The sequence below is a fragment of the Amphiprion ocellaris genome, chromosome 5 (assembly GCF_022539595.1).
Source record: "Amphiprion ocellaris isolate individual 3 ecotype Okinawa chromosome 5, ASM2253959v1, whole genome shotgun sequence".
Lineage (NCBI taxonomy): Eukaryota > Metazoa > Chordata > Actinopteri > Pomacentridae > Amphiprion > Amphiprion ocellaris.
This window is the reverse complement of record NC_072770.1, coordinates 39,825,351-39,841,745: the sequence shown is the minus strand read 5'-3', so window position 1 is coordinate 39,841,745 and position 16,395 is coordinate 39,825,351. Positions and strand designations below refer to the sequence as shown.

The following is a 16,395-nucleotide window of genomic DNA, read 5'->3' as shown; positions in this document are numbered from 1 at the left end:
AAAAAAAAAAAATACATGAAGTATATGTAATACATCAGGAATCTAAAAAAGGTGAACAGAGGCTGAAGTCAAAATATCCAAATAATCCGGAAAGCACAAATCTGCTGAAAATACATTTTAAAATAGCCTAAAATACTTAAAGGCAATACTGTACTTAAATATACAGTATATACATGTAACACACATTTAAAGAACACAAAGAATCACTTTAAAATAAATGAAGTGTTTTTAAAAAATTCATTTATTGTGGTAAAAATAAATCATGTCTGAAAAACATGTCAAGAGGCTGAAGTCCAAACAGGCAAATAATCTGGAAAACACCAGCAGTATGTTAAAAAATATACAAAATCTGTTAAACATTTATGAACTATATTTGTACATACACTATTTCTGCTAATAAAAACACAAGATACGTTAAAAAATACCTTAAATCTGTTAAAATGGTATAAAATATGCTTAAAACATCTGAAATCGGGGTAAACAGAAGCTGAAATACAAAAACACAAATAATCAAGAAAACACATAAAATCTGCTAAAAACATGCCAAGGGTGAATAATTGGTTAAAAACAAAAACAACAGACAAAGTAATTTGCATAACAATCTGCAACAGTTTAATGAGTAAGATTTGTCCAATTCATCGTGTTTCCTTGCGGATCTCTAACCCTGTCATTCTTCATTTTAATCATTTTAGCTGGTTTGCAGTTTCAGCATCCATCACTGGATGGCGCTGTGTGTGTGATACTGAATGAATCGTGTTTGTAACTGTGGTGTGAACTATCAGATGAAGCTGATTATTATTATTTGTGTTCCCAACATAAATCACAGAGCAGTTCATGTTCATCTAACGTCTTCAGCGGTCAGTCAGGTTGATTAGAGAGCTGTGACTTCTTCTGTTTCTAAGTTTCTTTCATCATGTTGTCCTGAGGTCAGAGGTCGGAGGTCACGCTGCTCTCCTGCTGCAGCAGCAGGTCCACCGCCGCCTCCACGTCCTTCACCACGTGACTCGGCTCCACCAGGTCCGGCTCCAGCGCCAGGTCTCTGTGACCATGAAACACCGTCTCTGAGACACCACTGTTTTGGTCGCCAGGCAACAGGGAGCGAGGGTCATAGACACCTGTGCACACCTGAGGACAATCACAATGAATGACATGAGGCAGACGCTTTTATCCATCCAACAGTAGATGCAACAGGAGATAGGGAGGCGACCTGAGGGTCCTCAGTGGACCCTCTGACCAGGATCTGAACCAACGATCTCCGGTGCCAGAGTCAGGGAGCTAACCAGTGAGCTGTCCAGCTGCTAGGAAGGTAGAGGACCTGAGTTACTGACAGAACATTCTGCTTTTCTGATCCGATATTTCTGACACAGTCACTGCTGTCCTCTGACTTTTGATTTGAATTATTTTGTCTGGTTGTATTTTTGTATTTCAGTTTTGTTCCTATCTGATTGTCTAAGTGTCTCGTGTTCTAATGAGAATGGCATTCTACGGACACTAAGTATTGTAATTTATTGTTACTGAGTTTGCGTCCAGCATTAAACGTACATACCAGAATAGAGCGACACTGAGCAGCACACACCACCTCCTCCTCTGCCGTCGTCACCTGACTCCCTGTTCCCTGGGCAACCAGCTTGGCAGCGGTTGTCATGGCAATGTGCTGCTGGGCCAGGTAACGATTGTACAGGTTAGCACCATAGATGTCCGTCAGCAGGTTGTCACTAGGCAACAAGAACAGGTCAGATTGGTTGGTGTTCCAGATTGTTTGGTTAGACGGTGTGACAGATTGTTTGGTTAGATAGTATTTCGTTACCCGACAGCGTAGACGGTGGTCAGTTTGCGGTTGTGGTTCTGCAGTCGTAGCAGCTGCTCGGCGTACTGATAGGTGAGCAGACTGGGTTTACCCAGCAGAGCCTCATAGCGCAGCTCTTGGCCCGTCAGTTTCCTGTAGACCGACTCCAGACACAACAGGAACATCCCATGACCAAACCTGCATCACAACAGGAAGTTACCATGACCAAACCTGCAACACAACAGGAAGTTACCATGACCAAACCTGCAACACAACAGGAAGTTACCATGACCAAACCTGCAACACAACAGGAAGTTACCATGACCAAACCTGCGACACAACAGGAAGTTACCATGACCAAACCTGCAACACAACAGGAAGTTACCATTACCAAACCTGCAACACAACAGGAAGTTACCATGACCAAACCTGCAACACAGCAGGAAGTTACCATGACCAAACCTGCAACAGCACAACAGGAAGTTACCATGACCAAACCTGCAACAACACAACAGGAAGTTACCATGACCAAACCTACAACACATTGAGGACATAGCCTCCTGCTTCCCGACTCATCTCCACCTGAGAAGAGGGGTTTGGTTGTTACCGTGGTGAAGGCGCCTCGGCCATCCACAGCAGGTCCATGTTGCAGGCGAGAATGGGGAGCTGGTTCAACAGCTGGGTGTCGTGCACGTTGCCAGGTCTACCATTGGTCAGAAGCACGTCAATCAGCAGCTGCAGGTTGGTCTCCCATTTGATTGGCTCCCCAAACAGGATGATTGCTATGGCAACACAGGAAGTATCAGCAGCTTCAGTCAGACTTTATTGACACTGGGTGTGAGGATGCTGACAGAGAATCAGCTGTTTTCATGGAAAATATACATCATAAATATAAGCTGAAGAATTAGAACAGAAGTCCACAGACATGGGTTGGTTGTGTGTACGTTATATATAGGTTATGTGTTTGTTGTGTACAAGTTGTATGTAGGTAGTGTGTTTTTAGTGTGTTCATTGTGTGTTTCTTGCATGTTGGCTGCATATTTGAGTGTTTTTGTTTGTGTGTTGTGTATAGGTTGTGTGTGTGTTGTGCGTAGGTTGTGTGTGTGTTGTGTATAGGTTGTGTGTGTGTTGTATCTAGATTGTGTACAGGTTGGTGTTACCTTGTATCTGGGGCAGACTCTGTGCAGGTGATGACTGAAACAAATAGCATAAATATAATAAATAAGTTCATCAGAAACTCCCAAACATCACTTTAACTCACGACCAGTTTTATTGATTGATAGAATATTTATTGATGCCTTTGATCAGGTATCACAGGTGTAGTACTAACAGATAGAGTATTAACAGGTGAAGTACTAACAGGTACAGTAATCGCAGTACTCACAGGTGGTGTGGGCTTCCTCTGGTGGTCGACCATGTCCAGTAGGGGGTGCTGTTGTGCGAGCTGCTCAATGCTCAGCACCTTCTGGAAACCCAAACTGACATCAGGTCAGGATCCAACTTTAACTGAACTCACTACTGTGAACAAGTGTCTCTGCAGCTTTTAGTTCCTTCAGGAGGAACTCACCTGTGACCTGAGTTCAAACTACATCATTATCACATTCAGGACATGTCCTTATCACTGCCTAAAACCAGTCTAAAACCAGTCTATAACCAGTCTATGACAAGTCTAAAACCAGGATATAACCAGTCTATGGCCAGTCTAAAACCAGTCTACAACCAGCCTAAGACCAGTGTATAACAAGTCTATAGCCAGTCTCTAACTGGCCTAAAACCAGGCTACAACCAGTCTAAACTCAGTCTAAAACCAGTCTAAAACCAATCTACAACCAGTCTAAAACCAATCTACAACCAGTCTACAACCAGTCTACAACCAAATCAAAATCAAATCAAATCAAACTTTATTTATATAGCACTTTTCATACAGTTAAAAATGCAACACAAAGTGCTTTACAACATTAAAAACATTAAAAAGAAGAAAACCCGTCCCTCCCTCCCTCCCTCCATATATACATATATGCACACAACTGCAGGAGCACGCACACGTACACACGTCCACACACACATACATACACACACACACCCATACATACACAGACACACACACGCCCACAGACACACACTCCCACCACTGACAGTAGGGAGACATGGCATGGCACTGACGATTGTGGAAAACGCCTCCAATTGGGGTCGTCCACACTGGGAGGAGTCACAGGCCATGACCACTGGGGGCGCTGGCACCCAGACCCACAGACCCCCCGACCCCGACAGACAGGGGGACCCCCACACCGAGGTGGGGAGCCCCCCCAACCAGCTGGGCCGAGGGGACCCATGGACAGCACCCCCAGTGGGAGACCACATACAGGACCCAGTCTATAACCAGTCTACAAGTCTACAACTAGTCTACAACCAGTCTACAATCAGTCTATAACCAGTCTAAAACCAGCCTATAACTAGTGTAAAAGCAGCCGACGACCAGTCTAAGACCAGTCTATAACCAGTCTCGGACCATGTTCCTGTAGGTTCATTGAGATGGTGTTGGAGGCCAGCGAGGGTGGTGAAGGTCCTGCACGCTAAAGAAGTGGTTGAGGTCTCCATCCAGAGAGGAATGAGCCTTGGTGCTACTGCTGGTGTTACCCTGATCTCTGGTGAAGTGCTGGATTCCTCCAGGGGTTATCATCTGTGAGATGATAACCCCTGGAGGAACCCCAATCCTCAGCCTGCAGGCTTCCCTAGCTGCCTTCATGCCTCTCCTCAGGTCAGTTCTGGTTCTGGTTCTGGTGCTGTGCGGGCACCTGAAGGTAGCACTGCCAGCTCGAAGGAGTGAGTGGACCTCACTGGTCATCTATGGTTCTCTGATGAGAAAAAGCTGAACGTATCTGTCCACAGTGACATGGTCCACACAAAAACAAATGTAGGAGGACACTGATTCAGTGAACTCCTCAAAGTCTCCTTGATCAGAAACTTCCTGTCTGCTCTGAACAGTTCTGTAGTTGGACTGCAACACCTTCAGGCCAGATTTTGGTCAGTTTTTTAGTTGGAACTGCTCTCCTTTTGGCTGGTGTATAAACGGGCTAGCAGCAGGAAATATGATCGGTCTTTAGACAGGCCAGAGTCTTTAGACAGGCTAGACTATGGACAGCATCAGCATGAGCGAGCTGTTTAGTGACAGTGGTGAGTAGATGGGTGAGAGCAGAGCTCATGTTAGCATCTGGTGCTACGTAAACGGCTGTTAGGATTACTGTTGGCTCTCATGGTAGGTAGAAGGGTCTACATACAACTGATAGGAAACCAAGGTTGGGACAACAGTGATGGTTTGTGATCCTGCTGTTGTTATGGACAGAGACAGAGGTCCCCTTGCTTGCTCTGACTGGAGTCTTCACTTCTGTCCTTCCTGTGATTGGTCCACTAGTACGGCTGGGTGATAAATTGATTTTATCGATTAATTCGACTTTATACGTAATGTTGATTTGTTTTAATGAAAATCGATTTTCTCATCAACATCCACCACCAACGCCTTCCCGCTGGGCTCCCGTAGTTCAGAGTGCGCCCCCCTCCCCCCCAACGCTTGATACACAAACAACATGGCGACGAGCGGTGCAGATCTAAAGGTACTTGTCCACTAGATGCTATTTTCCCGCACGGCAACGCACCACATCTGAAAATCACACGGACGGCGGGCGGTCACTAGCGGACCACAACATGGTCACATGACAGCGCTGAGCAACAGCAGGTCGCTACGTGGTCACGTGACCGAGCTTTCAGGTGGACAGTCCTGCAGACAAGTCGGATAAACACAGCGGCTCGGCCGCAAATTTTCCCTTTTATTTCAAAAAACATATCAGCAAAAAGTATTTCTGAAAGCATTTGAGGCGAGAAATAATCTGCAGCAGCTGTATCTGTCCTCGTTTTAGGTCACCGACGCCTAGTTTAGACGTTTGGGGACAGTTTCACGATGCGTGGAATCTCCACACACCACATCCAATTTGCATAAAGTAGAAGCCAGTCTACTCTATGCAAATGAGCTGCAACCCGCTCCGGGTAAAAACACTGGAAACGCACTGCAACCGGACCAGTATCCCACATGCCGCGCATTTCCAGCTGTGATCTGGTGTGTTTACCTGGAGAGGGCTGCAGCTCATTTGCATAAAGTAGACTGGACTTCAACGAGATTAGGTAGGGGATAAAAGAAAATTGGATAAATCGTGAATCGGGATTTTTTGTGAAAAAATCAGAGTTTTTTTTTTTAGGCCATATCGCCCAGCCCTATCCACTAGGTTTTCACTCGTTACACCTCAGTTGTTCTCTTATCCAAAAACCATCAGGTCCATGTGACTGTATGACCTGCCAGGTAGACATACTCAAAAAACAACAATACAACAAGATACACACAGCCAGAGAGCAACAGCTGCTGCACACACACGCTGCCATGACAACCAGTCAACAGCCAGACTAAAACCAGTCTACAACTAGTCTACAGCTAGTCTACAACCAGACAAAATTTCGGACTCAAACCAGACTAAAATAGTCCAGTTCGTCTGTGAAAGATACGTGTTGCGATGCTGGTTGTTGGTCCCTGTCCACACACCAGGACACACCTGTCATGGAAACTCTTCATCATTTGCAAAGGACTGTGGGAAAGAACCACCTGCTCAGGGGCAATCTACAGAGAGAGAGAGAGAGAGAGGTCACATGACTGATGTCCAATGAGACGCTCCACACAGATACATCATAACGCCAAAGTGAAACACTGTCTGTCTCCTTTACCTGGACGTCCAGCAGATTGGACAGCTGCTCCGCCTTGTCCTGTCTCTGACAGCTTCCTGCATTGGTGACAAAGACAACAGGAAACAGGAAGTTGTTGTTTTGATCCAGAAGTTTTCTGAGAGCTCGACGAGCTCCTGGAAGGACAGAACGTCCACGGAGGAGGACGCCGTCCACATCGAAGAGGACTCCCGCCTGATAGGAAGAGAGACAGAGACAGGTTAGAGACAGACAGACAATTCAATTTAATTTTATTTATATAGTGCCAATCACAGGTCATTGTCTCAAGATGCTTTCCAGAACCCATATGAGCCCCCAGAGAAGCCCTAAGGAGACAGTGGCAAGAAAATCTCCCTGTAACAGGAAGAAACCTGGAGCAGAACCCGGATCTTTATGTGGGGGAACCCATTTTCTGCTGGAAGGAGGGTAGAGAGGGACAAGGAACGTATAACACACAATAGGATACATGTATTGTATGAGTAACATAGATGATACATACAAAATAGAAGCTAACATGTAAACTGATTCATAGTTTCCTGTTCTGGTGTACGGCTCTGGTATTAAATATACTATATATATAGCTCGTGGTAAAATTCAAGCAGTATGTAGATGAGCATATCAAGTATAGGGAGGGTGATGCAAAGCAGCAGCATCCCACAGTGAACATGATGGAGATAGGCAGACAGACAGACAGACAGACAGACAGACAGACAGACAAGTTTAATAATCTGAAACTATTCAGAGGACGTCTCCTGTCGTCTCGGTTTGTCTTCATATCTGCAGATGTGTACATGCAGATTAAAAATATTCTGTCTGTCTCTGTCCTTTTCCAACAGAAATGTATCTTCAGCATGGTCCCCACAAAGACCACGTCCCCATAAAGACCAGCATCATTACACACACATGCCCAGACTCACTAACCTGTCTGTTGGTGGACGCTCGTCTGATTGTCTGCAGGACGCCTCGGCTCCACATGACTCCTGTTGTATTTCTGTTCCTCTCTGCTGCTGCTTTATAGCCACAGCGCTGTGATGTCATCAGGGGGCGGGGCTACACGGCTGTCACAGTGGCTGTCATGTCATTGTGGCCGCAGGGTGTTCATCAGGACAGAGAGTATAAAAAGTCCAAACTCCCTCCAGGACGCTTTGTTCTTTCAATGCTTTTCAACATTCTTTAATGTTGCTGAAAAGTAACAGGATCTGGAAGGTCCAGAACTCCTGGATAGAACTACACCACGAAGATCGAAGAACCAAGAAACTCTGAGAAAAGGTTGTTGAAAAGCATCAGTCAGGACGATACAAGAACATTTAAAGTTCCTGAAGATCTCCTGGAGTCCAGTTAAATCCATCATTAAGAGATGGAAGGAAGATTGAACATGAATAAATCTGACTAGAGCAGGACGTCCTCAAGACCTGAGAGACTAGAGAAGGAGGCCACCAAGACTCCTATGACTCCTCTGAAGGAGAAAGAGACTAGAGAGGGAGGCCACCAGTGGAACCACAGCAGGGTGGAATGCTCCAGAATGACCCTTGAGGAGTCCAGTTGTCTTTAAAAGGACATTCTGTAGATATTCTCTATCTGTTTGTCTCCTTTCTGTCTTCTGAACTATATGATCAGAGGAGGACCTGTTCTACCACCTAAACCAGAACCATCCTGTCTGGTCCTGCTCAGAGCGGATCATCAGAGACATGATGTTCAGAAGCTGACAGACTGGAGGAGGTGGAGGTGACGTCGGCTATCAGAGAACAGAAGAACGTGTCTCCGTTGTTCTAACGTCTCCACAGTGATGTGTTTCTGATTCACCAAATAAAAGATAAACACCGACTGAGCCTCATTCCACCTGAAGAAGTTTATGGGAACTGAAGCTTTGACAAAGTTCTGCACAGAGAACAACACACACACACACACACACACAAACACACACACACACACACACACACACACACACACAGATTAAATGCGGCTGACCGTTTCTCCTCACATGACATCACATGCAGCGTCTGGTCATTAATCAGCCAATCACATGCTGCAGAATGCTGCCACCAATCAACCAATCAGAGTGAAGCCACATGACGAGACAGAGACGCTGTTCTGCTGTTCTGAGTCATGAGCAGAACACTACAAGGAACTAGAGTAACTAAAGTAACTAGAGTGTCTGAGAATCTCCAGAGATGAAGCAGCTGAACAGACATCTGTTAGAATCTAGAGGGTTACTGTTATATCTAACGCTGTGACGGACCAATCAGATGATGCAGAACTGGAGGATCAGAACAACAGAACATCCAGCCTGACCTCTACACAGTCACCAGAACAAACCTGAAGTATATCACCTCACAGTAATCAGATTACTTCTCAGAACAGCAGAATATTTCTTCTAATGAACAACAAAAAACAAACACTAGAAAAACAAGAATTGAAGTTCAGCTCCAAAGTAGAAACTCAGAGAAACTGAGTCCAGCTGTGATTCCAGTCAGTCCAACTGATGAACATGCTTCTAAATGAGCTGAGAACAGCAGAACATTCTCAGTCGTGGACCTATGGACTGGGTCTATCTATGTCTGCATCATAGCTCCACATGGAAAAGAACTGAACAGAGGAAGAGAAACATCTGAGGAGTCATAGTAGCACTAATCAGCAGGTGTAGAAGGAGTCATAGTAGCACTAATCAGGAGGTGTAGAAGGAGTCATAGTACCACTAATCAGGAGGGATAGAAGGAGTCATAGTACCACTAATCAGGAGGTGTAGGAGTCATAGTACCACTAATCAGGAGGTGTAGAAGGAGTCATAGTACCATGAATCAGGAGGTTTAGAAGGAGTCATAGTACCACTAATCAGGAGGTGTAGAAGGAGTCATAGTACCATTAATCAGGAGGTATAGGAGGAGTCATAGTACCACTAATCAGGAGGTGTAGAAGGAGTCATAGTACCACTAATCAGGAGGGATAGAAGGAGTCATAGTACCAGTAATCAGGAGGTGTAGGAGTCATAGTACCACGAATCAGGAGGTTTAGAAGGAGTCATAGTACCACTAATCAGGAGGTGTAGAAGGAGTCATAGTACCACTAATCAGGAGGTGTAGAAGGAGTCATAGTACCATGAATCAGGAGGTTTAGAAGGAGTCATAGTACCACTAATCAGGAGGTGTAGAAGGAGTCATAGTACCATTAATCAGGAGGTGTAGAAGGAGTTATAGTACCACTAATCAGGAGGTGTAGAAGGAGTCATAGTACCACTAATCAGGAGGTCTAGGAGTCATAGTACCATCAATCAGGAGGTCTATGAGGAGTCATAGTACCACTAATCAGGAGGTCTACTGTAGGAGTCATAGTGCCACTAATCAGGAGGTGTAGAAGGAGTTATAGTACCACTAATCAGGAGGTGTAGAAGGAGTTATAGTACCATGAATCAGGAGGTTTAGAAGGAGTCATAGTACCACTAATCAGGAGGTGTAGAAGGAGTCATAGTACCACTAATCAGGAGGTTTAGGAGTCATAGTACCACTAATTAGGAGGTGTAGAAGGAGTTATAGTACCATGAATCAGGAGGTTTAGAAGGAGTCATAGTACCACTAATCAGGAGGTGTAGAAGGAGTCATAGTACCACTAATCAGGAGGTTTAGGAGTCATAGTACCACTAATCAGGAGGTTTAGAAGGAGTTATAGTACCATGAATCAGGAAGTTTAGAAGGAGTCATAGTACCACTAATCAGGAGGTGTAGAAGGAGTCATAGTACCACTAACCAGGAGGTGTAGAAGGAGTCATAGTACCATGAATCAGGAGGTTTAGAAGGAGTCATAGTACCACTAATCAGGAGGTGTAGAAGGAGTCATAGTACCATTAATCAGGAGGTGTAGGAGTCATAGTACCACTAATCAGGAGGTGTAGGAGTTATAGTACCACTAATCAGGAGGTATAGAAGGAGTCATAGTACCACTAATCAGGAGGTCTAGAAGGAATCATAGTACCATCAATCAGGAGGTCTATAAGGAGTCATAGTACCACTAATCAGGAGGTCTACTGTAGGAGTCATAGTGCCACTAATCAGGAGGTCTAGGAGGAGTCACAGTACCATTAATCAGGAGGTGTAGAAGGAGTCATGGGAGCCTGAATTTAATTTTTAGCTTGTAATCTGATACCAGAGCAGATACTCTACTACTGTATTTTGAAGTAATCTGATTACTGTGAGGGGATACAGTTTAGAACCACTTGTTGGATCCTGGACCTACAAACATTTGGGTATTTATGGTTTAATCTTCAAGAACCAACAAAACACAACAAGAACAAACTGAGCTGAAAAAGTTTTAATAAGAAACAGATGGAGTACAAAACTGAGCTGGTATTTACAGATAGACAGACAGACAGACAGACAGACAGACAGGCAGACAGACAGACAGGTTAGAGTCCCAGCAGAGTTCTGGCTTCTTGACTCTGAGCCTGAAGGGTCTCGCTGGCGTAACGCTGCAGCAGCTCCATCTTCTTCCTCCGGACCAGAGCCTCCTCCACCTGAAGGACACAAATTTGAGTTCACATTGGAGTGGAGGTCCTACTGAGGACAGGATAGGTGAGGAACGGCGTCTCACCTCTCTCTGGGAGGGAACAGGTATGTGTGCGATGAAGGCGACTCCTCCTTCTTCTCCCTGCATCTCCTCCTGGTTCTCCTCATCTTCAGGCTGCACACAGTAAGAACAGCAGGTAAGACAGCCAGTAAGACAACAAGTAAGACAACAGGTAAGACAGCAGGTAAGACAGCAGGTAGACTGTCCAGCAGGTGAAGGACTCACCTGGTCAGTGTGGACGCTGTAGATGTCCTCCTCGTCCTGCTGCTGCTGAGACTCTCCAGAGAGACGAGACTCTTTCTCTGTTCTCCATCTCTGGACCGCCTCCAGCACCGCTACACACACACACACACACACACACACACACACACACACACACACACACACACACACACACACACACACACACACACACACACACACACACACACAGAGAGTAAGACTGTTTGTTGCTGTGTTGAAGTTGATGCAAACAGTAAAACAAAAAGCTCGTCTGCAGCCAGCAGGGTCACAGGGTCACTGTCCAAAACACCTCCACACTGCCTAAAGTTCACTGGAGTTCACAGTGGAATTTTCCAGTTAACTCCAGTATTAACTCCAGTTAACCCCAGTATTAACTCCAGTTAACTCCAGTATTAACTCCAGTTAACCCCATTATTAACTCCAGTTAACCCCATTATTAACTCCAGTTAACCCCAGTTGAAACTCCAGTTAACCCCAGTATTAACTTCAGTTAACCCCAGTCGGGGTTAGGGTTAGGGTTAGGGTTAGTAACCCTAACCCTAACTCCAGTGTTAACTCCAGTGGCTCCCAACCCTGACGATCTTGACATCGGGGTTCAGTAGGTCTGTGTGTGGTCCGGTCCAGTCTGGTCCAGAGATAACTGGCTCCAGGTTCTATGTGTTTTCTCTATTGACTGTGTCTGAAGCTGAGATAATGTCTTCCTGTTTGCTGGTGTTGATGTCAGATTTCTTCACCTGGACATTAAACTGCTCACCCGTTTGCCTCCTCAGACTGAACAGGTTTATTAAACGGCCTCGTTCATTGAGCGACTCTCACCTTGTTTCTCGTACTGTGTCTCCAGAGGAAGCAGGACACCGTCGTCTTCGTCCCTGTAGCCGTAGTACTCGGCGTCCACGTCCTTCATCAGCTCCGCCCTCGTCTTCCTCAGCGCCGGGACAGCTGGAGTCACATGATCAGTGAGGACCAGTCATCAGACAGCAGGAAACAGAAAGTGAAGTAAGAGGAAGTACGTACGCTCCTTCTCGAACAGCTCGCGGACTCCCGGCAGGTCTCTGGCTGCTCCGAAGTATTTATAACCACGGTTTCCTGGAACCTCCTTCCCCTCGTGGTCCAACATCCTGGGACCGACCCGCTGGAAGAACCATGATCAATAATCACTGATCAATAATCAACCATCAATAACCACTGATCAATAATCATTTATCAATAACCACTGATCAATCATCACTGATCAATAATCAGCCATCAATAGTGACTGATCAATAACCACTGATTAATAATGTTTACCGCATAGTCGGGTCCTCCCAGCTCCTTGATCCTGACCTCCCAGTGACCTTTCTCCCTCAGCAGCTTGTTGATCTCATCGTTCAGATCCCTGATCCTGAACTCACCCAGACCAGCTGGAAAACAGACAGGTAGACAGACAGGTTAGAGACAGACAGGTAGACAGACAGGTTAGAGACAGACAGGGAGACAGACAGGTTAGAGATAGACAGGGAGACAGACAGATTACAGACAGGTTACAGACAGACAGGTTAGAGACAGACAGACAGGTTAGAGACAAACAGGGAGACAGACAGGTTAGAGAGACAGACAGACAGGTTAGAGACAGACAGCAAGGACAGAGAGGTTACAGACAGACAGACAGGTTACAGACAGACAGGTAGACAGGTTAGAGACAGACAGACAGACAGGTTAGAGACAGACAGATTACAGACAGGTTACAGACAGACAGGTTAGAGACAGACAGACAGACAGACAGACAGGTTACAGACAGACAGATTACAGACAGACAGGTAGACAGGTTACAGACAGACAGATTACAGACAGACAGGTAGACAGGTTAGAGACAGACAGGTAGACAGGTTAGAGACAGACAGACAGGTAGACAGGTTAGAGACAGACAGGTTAGAGACAGACAGACAGGTAGAAGGGTTAGAGACAGACAGGTTAGAGACAGACAGACAGGTAGACAGGTTAGAGACAGACAGACAGGTTAGAGACAGACAGACAGGTACAGGTTACAGACAGACAGGTTAGAGACAGACAGGTTAGAGACAGACAGGTAGACAGGTTAGAGACAGACAGACAGACAGACAGGTTAGAGACAGACAGGTTAGAGACAGACAGGTAGACAGACAGACAGACAGACAGGTTAGAGACAGACAGGTTTAAACTCACCGTTCTGGATCTGAGCGACTTTTTTTGAGATCTCACTGATGATCTGAAACAGAGATTACTGTTAAATACACACAACTAGAGTACTACTCAGTACTAGAGTACTACACAGTACTACAGAGCACCAGAGTACTGAGATATTACTACAGGTGTACTGAGGTATTACTACAGAGTACTGAGGTATTACTACAGGTGTACTGCAGTGTGAGTACCTGTCGTCTCCATTTTTCAGCTTTAGGAAGTTCAGAACATTCTGAGGCCAGAAAAGGTCTCCTCTCCTGCAGACAGACAGGTAGATAGACAGACAGATAGACAGACAGGTAGATAGACAGACAGACAGACAGACAGGTAGACAGATAGGTACAGACAGACAGGTAGATAGACAGATAGACAGACAGGTAGATAGACAGACAGACAGGCAGACAGATAGGTACAGACAGACAGGTAGATAGACAGACAGATAGGTAAACAGACAGGTAAATATCAGCTTTTTTTCTGCTTAATTTTCTCGGTTCTCCTTTAAAAAGAAGAAAACTGCCAGAAATCATTTCTTTAGATTGTAGGTTCTTCAGTTGTTCTGTATTTCATGTTCTCTGGTTCTAAAAGCTCTAAAAGCTCCAGATCAGCTTCAAACTCAGTGTTCTACAACAGTTCATTTAAAGTAACTTCAATGTTCCTCATCTACAGGGTTCTCCAAGATTTTAGAACATAGTAGAACCTCACCTTCACTTTTCCTTCCTCCAGCTGAGCCTGTCTGAACCGGGCCAGAGCCGTCCTGAGAGACACAGAACCACCAGGAGAACCAGCAGGAGAACCCGCAGCAGAACCATTGGGAGCACCAGGAGGAGGAGAACCAGCAGGAGAAGAACCAGCAGGAGAACCAGCAGGAGGAGAACCAGCAGGAGAACCATCAGACACAGTTTACTGTCAGAGTGTGGAGCTGATTCTTTAAGTTCTTGATCACTAATGACATCACAGCTGTGACCTGAGAACAGGTGAGTCTAAACCTCTTCCAGGTGAAGCAGTTGCAGAGGAACCCGGAGAACCAGAGAACAGGTGGTCCAGACCCACCTGTTCTCTCCTGAACAGTTTCATCATGAAGGTAACAGATACTCACATGGCCTTCTCAGCGTTCCTCGCCTGCACAAACACAAACACCAGCAGTTAGAAACATTCTTCTGATCAGCTGATCAATACGTCTGATCAGATCTGATCAGCTGATCAATACGTCTGCTCAGATCTGATCAATAAAACTTTTGAAGAGTTTCAGGTGAATGACTGAAGTTCAGTTCAGAGAAATGTGAAGAACAGAGATCGAGACCAGACTAGAGCTGAATATCATATCATATCATATCATATCATATCATATCATATCATATCATATATCATATCATAGATATAAATCCTCCACATAAACTGAGAAACAGGTTTATCTGATATTTACACCATATTTATTCATTTATTTAACTACTGAGACGTGGAGAACATTCTAGAGAGAATCTGTCCTTAAATACCAGAACACTGAGAGACCAGGACTAGTTTTTTGATATGAATATTTAGCAGTATAATAGAACTCTGAGTTACAGACTAACAACACTAAGACAATATAACACTACTATATAACACTATAACATATTTCTATAACATAATACTATAACATATTACTATAATATAATATTATGCTATAAAACACTGAAACAGGTCCTAATATATTTTATGTTTCCGTGTTTTTATTAAACTGATCTTTCAGAAAACTGCTGAACTGAACGGCGGGAAAACCAGTAAAGGAAAGTTCGTCTCAGTTTAGAAGCTGATGAGTTTTTACTGGTCTTAGTGCAGATAGTAGTTAATGTTAGTGAATGCAGCTAACGGGCTAGCATGCTAACGGATAGCATGCTAAGGGCTAGCAGGCTAACAGCGGTGTAAGTGAATTAAAGCTGTTAGCAAGCTAACGGCTAGCATGCTAACAGCCTTGTAAAGGCCTTAAAGCTGCTTCTCACCATCTCTGCTGCCGGCTGGACTTGAAACACAAACTCTGCTGCTGATTTTAGCTTCTAACAAAGTACCGGACAAACTCCGGCTCCGAATTCCGACCCACACTGACGGTACCGAACAGAAATCAGACCCACACCGACGGTACCGGAGACAAATCTCCCGCTGCCGCTACTGCTTCCGGCGTCATGTCGTCGTTGGTGTCCCTCCCTTGATTACTGCCCCCTGCTGGAGGAACCTGAGCACTGCCACACATAATTATTATAATTTCCACACATGAGGAGGCTGCGGTTGGAGAAGAGCTCAGTGTTCGTTTAAACTGTTCTGATCAAAGGAAGTCTGTGTTTTATTGTGTCACTGAGCTCCTGTTTTCTGCGTAATACCTGGTAATTCTATAAAGATGGCTGATTAGAATCCCATTTACAGTTATTACCCATGAAGAAATCTGCTCCTAGTCTGACCTCGGGTTCTTCCTCCAACACAGTGACCCAAACATCATGCCAGAGTTGGTCCAACAGTCTTTAAAGGACTAAACAACTGAGGTCCAGGAGTGGCCAGATCTCAGTCCAGTGAGGATCTGTGGTGGGTTCTCAAAGTGAATGTTCATGCTCAGAATCCATTCATGGAGCAGATGGAACAACTTGTATTGAAGAACGTTCCAAACACCCTCAGAGACATGAGCCAGCCTCATAAAGATCTACTGGAGGTTGTGGCTCAGACCAGAGGGCTGATAATCATTTTAGCGTCTCATGTTTCAAGTCATTACATTAATAAAACATCTGAATCAAACTTAGAGAACATTTTGTCTTTGTTGTTTTGGAAATAAACTATAAAATAAACTCTAACCCTGTTGTTGATGGTCTGAGGAGGAATCA

General features: G+C 44.9%; 2 protein-coding genes across 2 annotated transcripts; both read right to left on the bottom strand.

Moving 5' to 3' along the window:
* Nucleotides 1–223: 223 nt before the first annotated feature.
* On the bottom strand, nucleotides 224–7,572 carry zgc:77375 (uncharacterized protein LOC402927 homolog). Its single transcript, XM_055010732.1, has 10 exons — nucleotides 7,472–7,572; nucleotides 6,554–6,745; nucleotides 6,338–6,449; nucleotides 4,662–4,665; nucleotides 3,171–3,264; nucleotides 2,947–2,980; nucleotides 2,394–2,568; nucleotides 1,808–1,984; nucleotides 1,547–1,715; nucleotides 224–1,125 (listed from the first exon to the last, which is right to left on the bottom strand). The coding sequence occupies exons 1-10, from the start codon at nucleotides 7,523–7,525 to the stop codon at nucleotides 928–930; spliced, it is 1,209 nt and encodes a 402-aa protein (XP_054866707.1). The 5' UTR covers nucleotides 7,526–7,572; the 3' UTR covers nucleotides 224–927.
* Nucleotides 7,573–10,837: 3,265 nt separating this feature from the next.
* isy1 (ISY1 splicing factor homolog) lies at nucleotides 10,838–15,687 on the bottom strand. The gene is made up of 11 exons (XM_023274564.3): nucleotides 15,529–15,687; nucleotides 14,646–14,668; nucleotides 14,252–14,303; nucleotides 13,741–13,806; nucleotides 13,532–13,574; nucleotides 12,638–12,750; nucleotides 12,365–12,482; nucleotides 12,167–12,289; nucleotides 11,333–11,442; nucleotides 11,132–11,221; nucleotides 10,838–11,054 (listed from the first exon to the last, which is right to left on the bottom strand). Exons 1-11 carry the CDS (start codon nucleotides 15,529–15,531, stop codon nucleotides 10,947–10,949), a joined length of 849 nt encoding a protein of 282 aa, XP_023130332.1. The 5' UTR covers nucleotides 15,532–15,687; the 3' UTR covers nucleotides 10,838–10,946.
* Between the last annotated feature and the right edge of the window lie 708 nt (nucleotides 15,688–16,395).